Source organism: Danio rerio, chromosome 2 (genome assembly GCF_052040795.2).
Source record: "Danio rerio strain M-AB ecotype USA chromosome 2, GRCz13ab, whole genome shotgun sequence".
NCBI lineage: Eukaryota > Metazoa > Chordata > Actinopteri > Cypriniformes > Danionidae > Danio > Danio rerio.
Window position 1 is genome coordinate 20,402,384 of NC_141022.1, and position 12,419 is coordinate 20,414,802.

The following is a 12,419-nucleotide window of genomic DNA, read 5'->3' on the forward strand; positions in this document are numbered from 1 at the left end:
AATATATACTTTTGAGGTACCAATATTGACCCTTTAAGTACAAATGTGTACCTATTGAAAAGGTACCACCCCGGTGACAGCTCACGTACCATTATTTCTTAGAGTGTGGTACCTAAAAGGTCTATATTAATACTTAAATGTACCTAAAAAGTATATTTGAGGTACCAATATTTTTGGGACAAATATGTACATTTTAAAAAGGTACTGCCCAAAGTGACAGCCCCTGTACCTGTATTTCTGAGAGTGTATGCAACAAACAAGTCTAAAACTCTATGTAAGGAATGTTTTTTGCATTATATTAAATGTTAGAAATGAACAAATAATATAATCTAGTGGTTCTCAAACTGTGGTACGGGGAGGAATACTGAATAAGGAAAGAAAGGAAATAAATGAAATGACACTTTTAACCCTGACACACACAATTACACTCATGTGATCAGCACTGGCTATTCCCTGAAATGTACATTCACATCGGTGTGCTTAGAATGTTTACTTTAATTTATCACTATATCAGATGCTAAAAATCAACCCGCTTTGGCAAGCCAGAGAAAGAGGCGCACAGCCACGACACTTACAGCGTAAATATGCGCTAGAGAATCACTTTTGCACACCAGTGCTGTTGTGTTGGCATTTCAGTAAGTGCAAACTCAGGACTTTCCTCATGCTGCATCATTGCTAGAACAATTATCACAAATGTGTTTAAAAAATGTGTGTTCGTAGTTGTGTAAAATAATGAGTGTGTTCGATATATGAAGTTATTTGTTTTGTAAAGCAGCATAGCTGTCAATTAATTTACCTCAGATTAAGGCTAATTGATCTGAATGTGATTCAAATGTCATGGGACACAGAACATAGACTCAAGTAACTTTGCCTTGCTTTAAGAGCTTAGAATGTAGCTGAATTAAAGTCTCTATGTGCGGTTAACACAAACTCCACAGTCCACTTGTGATGAGAATCACAGAAATTCTGCATGTATGAATGGATAAATCATGTACAGGAATTGGTCAAGCTGTGTATTTATGCATTGTTGACTTTTTATTTTTGTTTGAGACATTTTTTTCTGAGGTGGTACTTGATGGAAAAAAGTTTGAAAATCACTGATATAATCAATACACAAATATCAGGCTATAACCTATATGGTACCAATGTATTGTGCATTCCTAATAAAATATGCAGAGATCTGTTAACGGCAACACAAAAAACTTGCCAGTTCTTGAAGGTATATTGAGCACTGATGCATAAGGTGAGATATTTGCATTTCTCATGCTCTCCCTCGCTTTAGTATGTACTTATGCAAATGAGAAATAATGTTCTGGATTCAGCAGAAAACCCACGTCACCTGCCCATTTACTGAAAAGCATTAAAGCCCACAGCGGTCCATAAACGTCTGTTTTTAGTCTTTTTTTAAGTCTTGATCCCGTTAGCTCAGACAGGGGGATTGCTTACACAGGTAAATGAGAAACCCTTGTTTGGGGGCAGCAAAAGTGCAGAAAAACACACATCTACGCAAGTTAATTCTCAGCTAACAATTCGAGAGCAGAAGCACTTAAATGCCCCTGGTCTGATTCTCTCTATCTCCGAAAAAGTGTCTGCTTTAAGATATTCATGGATATCTAAATCCCTCCTAAGGATTACTATCTTTCTTCCATCTCAGCGCACCCACGTTTCTTCAGGCGCTTTTAAATCTCCTTATATTAACGCATCATGAGCGAATCCCCAAAAAATACAGAGTAACAAGGCAGTGCATATGTATTAATGTTAGGAATTACAAAGAGCCTGATTCTTGAAAGGCCACCAATAGCGTGCATCTATGAAATATTTAACAACACTTTACATAACATTGAGGGCTCAGAAAAATACGTTTTTTCTGTGGAATTAGATTTTTAGTCACGTATCCTGAAAACACAATAAACAAAGTTTCTGTTCCAAACCCTATTGGGCTGCATAGGCAACAGTTTCAGCCATTGCAAACACACTAGCTGACTTGAATAAACAATTAAGCTACAAAAAACAGCAAATAGAAATATTTTTAAAAAACATTAAACTTAAAATTTAAAGCTGATAAAATAATAAAAGTTGCTGTACAGAAATATAGAAAAATTTAATCTTAATAATAATAATAATAAATGACTTTTTTATGTATTTATACACTGTAAAAATGTCAACTCAAGGGTATTTTCAGTTTATTTATTCAGGTTTGAAACCTTGATCTGTGTTTTAAAAACTGGTTTAACAACCTAGCATTTATTGACATACTGTATACTAGTTTAAAACACGTATATTTAAAATTAAGTCTGTACAAGAAAAAAATTACCTGTTGTGGAACCTTAATTTACAGTATCAGACATACACTTTCATGTCAAACTAAAAAGTACATATATGTCACTAAGTTAATAGTCGATTAAAAGTTGATTTACAATGTAAACATTTTTCTTTTATTTTTTTTCATTTAGTTAAATCTGATACAATATTTTTAAGTGTTAGCGTTAACAATTGTTTGTTTTCTTGCTTACACTATTAGTTCAATACTGATACGGTGGATCAAACATGCTAAAACCAACCTCTACTCTCATCATTTATATTCTAATCAGTCCAATTTCATTTATCATGCTCCCTCAGAAGGTAGTTATTTGTTTATGTGTGACAGCAGCCAATGGGAAAGCTCACTGGGGTTTGGAACAGAGCCCAACTGAGCAATTACAAAAGCATCCAGCAGATTGTACAAACTGTCAAACACAACAATAAAGAATTAGCAAGTAGTACCTGTGCTTCTGGCAGAGCGACATCCATTATATTCGGATGTCCCCGTGGTTCCCCGTTCTCCAACCGGGAGTATATGACCTGATATCCCCGGATCTGGCCATGCTGCTTTCCAGAAAGAGGAGGTTTCCATGTCACACGGATAGCGGTGGAGTTCAAAGCCTCCACTTCCAATTTCCGAGGCGGTGCTCCTGGCACTAAAGAGGAACAGATATATTTAAACTTTAGTGTGTGGCTTTGGAAAAAACTTTAATAATGCTAATTAGTTTGGCTGATGAGAGATACTTGTTTTACAAACTTTGTTAACCTATATCAGTGGTAAGGAACCTAAGGCTCGTGAGCCATGTGGCTCTTTGACCAAAAATACATGACTATACAGTTGTCTCCCATCAATGATATTTTACGATTTAAAATTTTATAACCGTCACAAGAAATCAGTTTCCTACTAAAAAAATACAATTACGATTCCTTTTATTGTAATTTTTCAGCAAAAGGAATAAGATCTCAATTAACAATACAATGACATTTCGATCAATTTATGTGTAAACACTTTATGTTTCTATGGTAAACTTGCATAAATGCAAAAAGCATTCATGAGAGGTGATGGCAAAAAGAAAAACAATCTATATATTGTCCATTTTTCATTCATGTATTTGCCAAAAACATGCTCTCTGCTGAAAAAAAGGTTCCCCAGCACTGGCCTATATGATAAAAGTTCAATTTTTTTCAGAATAAAATATATTTTTAATCTATCGTAAATGTATTTCGTAACTGTGAAGCTCATTAAACATTTTTTTTAAATCACAAACAAAACAAATCAACATTTTAAGGTTCAGGGTCAAGAAAATACATTTTCAATTTTAGACTTGAATGTGGATGAGATCTAATGAACGTCATTGATACAATTATAAAAAGGATTTAGACAATTATAAAATAAAGTAACATAACAATAACTTGTATGTAATTGTATAAATTATACAGCTATAAAAACATAAAGTTCAGTCAAGAAGATCCCCTTTTTTTGTAGATGTTTAGACATTAAATAAACATGTTCTTCCAGTGTTAATATTACAGTATCAATTGTATTGACTTTTTTACCATTTGGGGTTAAAACTCCTGTGAAGTGCTTTGAATTTTGCAATTTTATTCGATGCTTAACATAATCTCAACTGAAACACAGAAAAAGGGTGTAGCTCCTCCCCTTTAAAAAAAACACTAATAGTGTTTTGTTTTATCACAGCTCTGCCAGTAAGAGTGGCTGAGCTTAAGTGCATCAAATGGAAAGCATTTAGAAAGGGGCGGGGCATGTCAGATACTTTTGATTGGTTATGATGTGATGAGAAACTGTAGTATGAAGCAACGTGAATAAAACCTTTGATCCATTTGGGTGGAAATGACAACTACAAGCTTTACATGTTTATATAAGATTCATATCTTCTGAATGGGATTTTTGTAACTGTTTTGGAGCACACTAGCTTATAAATAACTTAAAAATGATTCTAACATCTAAAAAAAATATTTTAATTTCATGGCACCTTTAAGGAATATTTATTATATCGGAATCAAAGCAAATGAGGCTTGCGATAATTTAATGATGCGTAAGCAAGAAAAATAAACCTTGAGGTGATGAGGATGCGCTCATCTGAGTAATCCTTCATAAGACTGAACTTACAGATGGAAATTACTTTAAAAAAGACTAGAGCAGATGATAAAATCCCCAAAACCCTGGTTTTAGGCATAATATTGTAATAAAAGGTTGACAGAAATTGAGGTGAAATGTTTAAAAAAGAGAAAAAGATGAGTAAATACAAAAAGAAAAGCAAGCAATTGACAAACAGCACCATTTGTGTTCAAGTACATAGTGTTTCTTAACAAAATGTCATTAGCACATAATATCCTGGCATGTAGAACACATCGTTTTTTGGTCGTTTTTGTGTAAACTATAATTTTGTTGTCTCTAAGAAAGTACTCAAAAACTTAGAAGCAAAACATTGCAGTGTGTAAGTCAGTTGCTATCGTGTAGCCGTGCTCTTAGAAGGGCTTCTGGAGGATCAAGTGTAACTGCACTTCTCCAGCACTAAGGAGGCTGTGAAGGGCAGAACGTGGCTTGAAAGAGTGAAGGGTGCTTGTGTATGCGTGCAGGACAAGCCTTGCATGCTCCGGGGAGCAGAGCAAATCCTGTTATTTAAAGACAAAGCGCATGTTGTCTGGTAAAGGAGCATGCAGTGAGCACATCCGGTCTTATACTGCTCTCGTACGCTTAATACGCTTCTCTCCTCAGCCCACACTTCTAGTCGAAACCTTATCAAAACCACTCAGGATTTTGCCTGAAGTCATGTGTGTTATAGGCTGGCAATGAAAGTTGTACAGGCACACATATGAAAGCTGCTGTAGCACAACTGAGAAAGGACAGACGGTGAGTAAGAGTGAGTAACTGCTTTGAGGGCGGATGTTCATGACTGCATCTTTAAGACTGATTTATACGTGAGGTGCTGCTGCACGTACCTCTCGAAATGGACGAGGCTTTTAAACTCGATGCGTTCACCATTGTGAGATTCTTTAAAACGACAGGGGGCGGTCAAAAGAAACCCACTGTAAAATCCAATGGATAAACATAGAAGTAGAAAGATTCCGGAACTACATCATATCATTAATATTGTTAATGATTTTTTAACTATTTGTTTTTATGCTTTTCATAAATTATATTAATGATTATAACGTTTTTTATAACCATTCACAATTTTTTTTAATCAAACTTTGATGCATCACTTACTTTTGTTCATATCTTGGACAGTTTTACCTATTAACGTTTATTAATATGTTAGTGACAACAGAATATTGGTTGCTCTACAAATATATTTTTATTATGGCAAGAAAAAAAGCACAAAAAGTACACTTACTAATAACAATGTTGTTTTTTTTTTAGATTTAGCCTGCTCCACTATTCGCACATTACTGTCTGGTTAGTTTTTGTCCTCTTCTTATATGCTAAAAAGGCAGTAATGGTCCAACATTCTTGACCATTATCACCATTAAATCCTACAAAAATAGGCCATAAGTATATTGTAAACAAATAGGTTCAAATATTCCTTTCCAGATGTCAAAGAAATAATTTTTTCCTTAAATATAGTTTTGGAACTACTAAATTGTTTTAAATTTAAAAGTGCAACATATACATACGTGTTAAACCTATGAATGGTGGAAAAACATATTTCTGTAATTGTCTCCACTTTTGCCATGGCCTCTTTTTAGTTATAACAAACTCATCCCTCAGGTTTTTCCAAACTTTTTAACAAAAAAACTTTCCTCCTTTTCCACTGCTGTTGCAATTTCTAGCCAAGAATAATTGGTTATCTGGTTATCTCTATGATCACGCATGGACGGATCATAAATATGTCTGTACAGTCGTACCTGTTTCAGACAAAATCTTATCAAAGTGTTTCATATTCAACTCAAATCAAATGTGGCGACTCGCGAACTGTTTACTCGAGTATAAAAAAGCCAGCCGAAATTATTTCGCGAGCGCCCAAAGCGAACCTCCGCAAACAGTGATGACCTTACTTTTGCTGTGCACTCTCAAGCGAACACGTCGAAAACAGGCATTACTTTTTGAAAATTGTATTGATAATTTATACTAAGTGAGCATATTAATAATAATTGTATAATAATTATAATTCAGTTATAGGTGTTTTATTGTTTTTAAATTCTTCAATGCTTATGAAGGCTGCAATTTGAGCAAATAATAATAATAACAATAATAAAGTATTACATTATAATGCAGACTATATTGCTTAAATTGTACCTTTTATTTATCTTAAACTTTTAATTAATAATCCTTATTGTTTTTCGGCTTTTATTTTTATTATTGTTCCAAAGAAAAAAAATTTAATGTTTTGTACAGTATGTTTAAAAATAAATAAAAAACACAATTCAAAGGTTTTGGTCAATTATATGTTTTGTTTATGTTTTTTAAAACTCTCCAATCCTTACCAAGGTTGCAATCTAAGCAAATAATAATAATAATAATAATAATAATAATGGTTGCACGGTGGTGCAGTGGGTAGCATGTTCGCCTCACAGCAAGAATGTGGCTTATTCGAGCCTCAGCTGGGTCAATTGGTGTTCTGTTTGGAGTTTGCAGGTTCTCCTCGTGTTGGCGTGGGTTTCCTCCAGGTGCTCTGGTTTACCCCACAGTCCAAAGACATGCGGTACAGGTGAATTGGGTAAGCTAAATTGTCCGTAGTGTATTTGAGTGAATGAGGGTGTATGGATGCTTCACAGAGATGGGTCACGGCTGAAAGGTGGTCATAGTAACTGGAACAGTGTAGTTCAGTTTTTAGTGTTTAAGTTCATATCTGTTTAGCTCAGTTCAGTGTGATTTAAATCATTACTGAGAGTTCAAACACTGAAGAGCAAATTCATCAATGCGTAGCTCTACCAATCCTGAACCATGCGAGCCAGTGGCGACAGCGCAGAGGGAAAAAAAAAAACTTCACCTGATAGGAGTGAAGAAAAAAAACCTTAAGAGAACCAGACTCAGTTGGGCACGACCATTTTAATTTCTCCGCTGGCCAAAAGTTTTGTGCAGAGCTTCAGTCACCGCGGTGATTAAACCAATCTAAACAAAAGCTGCTAAATTGTGAATTATAAAAAATAATAATATAGATTAAATATGATAATAAATACATTTATATTTAAAATTATTAATATTTTGTTCAGTATCTCTGATTTCGTTTTTTTCTCTTAAAAATCCTCCATGGACTTGGATGCAATCCTTAGGGGGGTCCTTGGATACCAGTTTCAAAACACCTGGTTTAGACAAACTGGTTATCTAACTTCTGGATGTCCTGGAAAGCTGTGTCTGTTGTTTGAAAAAAAGTGTCGTGCAATTAGACCATCGTTCAGTAATAAGCTGACAGTAAGCTATGAACAATGGGCAATGGTCTACCGATTTAATGGTGTTTTAAGAGGATGTCTCTGTTAAATTGTTCCCTCCTCACTTATAGACGCTCTAATTATAATTGAATCTCATTACCCCATCTTCCAGGTTATTGGCACACTTAAGGAGAACACAAAGCTTTCCGGTCCAGGTTTCATTCAAGGTTAGGTATTATTGGGTGTGTATATGACTTAAATCCTTTATCACTCTGTATCATTTTAACAAGCAAGGAAATTAAGGTCCTATAAAGCTATATGTGACCCAGCACTACAAAACATGTGATGTATAAAGAGATTTCTCTATCACATGAAAGCGGAATAAGCTTTCCATAGATTATTCAAGATAGGACAAAATTTGGAAGACATGCATCTATTTAAGACACACATTACAAAAATATATATTTTTTATTTAATGTACTACCAATATGAATAAGAATTAATTAATCAAAGTTCAACATTAACTAATGCATTATCAAAATCCAAATCCATGCTTGTTAGCATGACAACTTCATTTCCATTACCTAATTTTAACAAACATGAATAAATACTGTTATAAATGTGTTGTTCATTATTTTTTCCTTCCTTTTAAAATACTAACTTACAATATTTAATACAATAATTACTGTAAAATGTAAACACTACTTGAAAATCTGAAATCTGAGTTCAAAAAAATCTATATACTGAGAAAATAGCATTTTAAGTGCTTAGCAATGCATATCACCAATCAAAAATTATAGATTGATACACTTAAAGTAGGAAATTTACAAAATGTCTACATGAAAAATTATCCTTACTTAATATTTAAATTATTTTTGGCACAAAACAAAAATCAATCATTTTCACCTATACATTTTTTTGGTTTTAAAGTCCAGAGTCACATGTAAATGGAATTTAAAAGGTTTTGAAGTCCAGAGCCACATATAAATGCTCTATAACAAGCAAAAACTCAATAGTTCACGCAAAATTAAAGAATAAATTGGTGCAAGTTATAATGTACAGTCAGTACTGTAAGCATATCAGGGCATTTACTCTAGTCAGAAACATTTGAGACTGTAGAATGGAAAGCAAATCCTTGGGAAAGCAGCACACAGAAAATATTGCTCATAAATAATTGCTAGTCATGCTAAAAAGGAGTTAAGCAGAACTATAATGAAGACAAAGTGATGAGAAAGTTAGCAGCCAGCAGTAGCACAGCAGTTTTAGTGGTCCATACAGGATACTTCAGACCTACCGTCTTCATTGGTTCGGATACGCACAGCCGTGCTCTCGGGGCCGGGGCCCACATCAGTGTGCGCTCTCACCCACACCTGATACTCCGTCCACTTCTCTAGACCTTCCAACACACAGCTGGAGGCATCCGCTCCAATGTCCGGCACCTCATGGCGCTCTGTGTCTTCTCCATTCACTGCCTGGTAGCTGACTGTGTAGCGCACTATTGCGCCGTGGCGGCTAGCGGCGGGTGGTGCCACCCAACTCACCTTGATGCTGGTGGAGCTCAGACTGAGCAGGTGCACGTCTTGAGGGGGGGCAGAGGGGGCTGCAGGTAGGGGCAAGGCAATGGGGAAGGCATCAAGCAAAATTAAATTCAATTGACTTAAGCTTGCTTCTGGACTGTGAGGTTGCCACAATGACAAATAGCATTTCGCTTTGTCCTGCATCTTTAGATTGTAAAATTAGTACTATAAACTGGCAATAGCGTTCACCGATACACTTAGGTCAAGATTCGAGTTTAATAATAGCATTTTATTGTTATTTCTCAAACAGAACAATAATATTATTATAATATATAGACCTCCTGTTGATTACAATGTAAAATTTTTATAAAGTCATGGACTTGAATGCACTTTAAATTGGTCCTGGTCTTCAATGCATGGAACTATTCATAAATCTAAAGTTGAATTATTAATTATGTGAGACACATATGCTGGCACTCTGTCACTAACTACATATAAATAGACCATTCTGACTGGCAAAATCACACATTTTTCATTATCAGATTCCCTTCCATTACATTCAACATTATATAGGCTGCAGTAGTTTCACGAGTTTGTGCCCACAGAGAGGGCTCTGAGCTCGAAAAGACTAAAAACTCGATTCACTCCTATGTTGGGGAAGGAGGTCCGAGCTCAGTGTTAAGCATGATCCCAGAACACCCATGTTCTGCCCTGGCTTGGGAAGTGATCTGTTAAATGTGTTGGCAGTCAGAGTGGCGGAGTGATCTAGAATTGAGAGATTAGAAAGGCAGACCATTCTGATTTTTTGTCGAAAAAATATCTCTTTAAATGATTGGATGATAGCAAGATTATTAACGATGAACAACCCCTGTTAATTGACTGACCACGCTCCTGCTGAAATTAGCAACTCAGATCAGTTCTGAATAAGTACCCCTATATACATTTCTAGAGAGCACCAAATACATCCCAGGAGGTACGTTTTTTGCCATTTTTGTTTTTTTTTTTTGCAAATTCACCAAAGGCCACTAGGTATGCTATTTAAGACCTCTAATTTCTCTTGTGAGTGCCATTCACACTGTCAACTGACTGACTGATGGACTGATCGACTGACCCACCCTTCTCCTTCCCTAAAACCAAACGATAGGCTCCGTCCAAAACCTCCTACTACTTAGTAGGTACTGCACTTGAATTTAAACATTATTTGGCCGTTAGAAAAGTACATTCTATACAGTATAAATGTGAGTAGTATGAATGGAACTCGGACGTACTACATCCACCATTTATAATAATAATAATTCCTTAGATTTATATTGCACTTTTCTAGGCACTCAAAGCGCTTTACACAAGGGGTCTTCTCATCCACCATCAGTGTGCAGCATCCACCTGGATGATGTGACAGCAGGCATTTTGCGCCAGACCGCACACTACACACCAGCTGATTGGTGGAGAGGAGACAGAGTGATTAAGCCAATTATGATATGGGTTGGGTTAGGAGGCCATGATGGACAGAGGCTAGTAGGCAAATTTTGGCCAGGGGTGAAACCCCTACTCTTTTTCGAAGAACATCCTGGGATTTTTAACAACCACAATGAGTCAGGACCTCAGTTTAACCTCTCATCTGAAAGACGGCACTCACTGAGCAGTATAGAGTCCCTGTCACTATAGTGGGGCATTAGCACCCACACAGACTGCAGATTGGGCGCCCCCTGCTGGCCTGACTAACACCACTTCTGACAGCAACCTAGCTTTCCCATGTGGTCTCCCATCCAGGTACTGACTGGGCGCAGCCCTGTTTAGCTTCAGTGGGTGACCATGTGGGAGTTGCAGAGAGCTAGCTTCCGGCATTTTATCATGATCGAGTAACCTACCCTCATGAGTTGCATCGCTCAACTCCCATTCATGAATTCTCTTGTGGGGCATCATGGCATGGCGCAGCGTGCATGAGATGCGCACTTCAGAATCTCACCGGAAGTAGTAGTTCATCCGAGGGCTTTTCGAATACTGATTTTCAAATTCTATGAATTTGTACATACTACTTGGCTCGTATATTGTTTTTAGCATACTATATAGTATGGAGGTATGCGGTTTCGGATGCAGCCATAGGGTTATCAAAAGCACCGATTAACCCATGTACACACTTTCCTAAACCCAACTGACAGTGTTTTTAAAAAAGCAATTTAGAACAACAAAAGCCCTTGCGGCTTTTACGTTTTCAGATTTTACCACATTTTCACCTGTTATTTACTTGCTTGTTTTATTTTTGGCTTTTTCTTTTGTCTTACCTGCTTTCTTGAAGCAGTCAGCTGGAAAGCATGAAATGGAATGGCGTCATACCACCCCTTAGAGTTCGTTTTAAAATTAAAACGCAGCCAAACGTGTACATACCTCTAGCTACATAATTCGTGATTTTGCGAAATGTATATAGGAATATGTTTACAGAATAAGCCTATGTTGTGTATGCTTGAGGTAATCATGAAGCTCAATATGTGAACCCTGTGGTTTACATCACCAATACGCACAGGCACATTTTTATTTTATAATTTCTCAATATTATGATGTGTCATTACATCCTTGTTAAAAACACTTAAAATGACTTGTCATTTAGAAATAGCCTCATTTGGCTGGCGGCGTGCGTCAATTTCTCACCCTGTTCACAGAAATTGGTAAACTGCAGCCGTTGACTGCCTTCTTCTGTTTAGGTGTTGACAAGCAGAGGAAAGGCCATCAGTTTATGTTTTAACAGGCGTTCACACATTCTCAGTCAGTCTATTGGCTGGGAGACAACAGCCCCCCGTTTGTCAGCGATCCAAGTGTCAGCGAGCGTGGCAGCTGATGCGTCCGAGAGCAAACTCGGCCATCCTGCCAACGCTAAATCCTGCTGCTAGCATCTTTTGGCAGCCTTGGTGCCACTTCTGAGTGGCTGAGATAAGCTCAACTCCAGCACGGCGTATTTAATTAAGTCTGTGGCGGATAGCAATCAGGTGAGCTACTAAATTAAGCAACTCAACACAGTCCAGAGGCATAAATAAAAAAAATAATAATAATCACAACAGCACAACAATAATTCACAATGATCAAAAAAGCTCAAATGCATTACTTCATGCTTTTCCACAATATATGACAAACATAAACAAAATTAATAAGTAAGGAAGAAAGAAGCAATGGCTGACTGAAAGAAGGAACCTTTTAACATGCTCGCAATTCTTTGTTAACAACCAGTGCAGTTTGGAGCCATTCTTGGCGCCCATGGTGGGATTGAGCTTGAGG

At 36.6% G+C, this 12,419-nt stretch overlaps 1 protein-coding gene across 22 annotated transcripts in view; it reads right to left on the minus strand.

Annotated features, from left to right (window-relative positions):
* Positions 1-12,419, minus strand: part of ptprfb (protein tyrosine phosphatase receptor type Fb) — a 368,772-nt gene that overhangs the window by 106,953 nt on the left and 249,400 nt on the right. For 11 of the 22 annotated variants that reach the window (NM_001083576.1, XM_087240166.1, XM_087240160.1 and 8 more), the window contains 2 exon segments: positions 2,764-2,957; positions 8,930-9,235. In NM_001083576.1, the coding sequence (NP_001077045.1) occupies positions 2,764-2,957; positions 8,930-9,235 (500 nt within the window). 22 annotated transcript variants of the gene reach the window in all.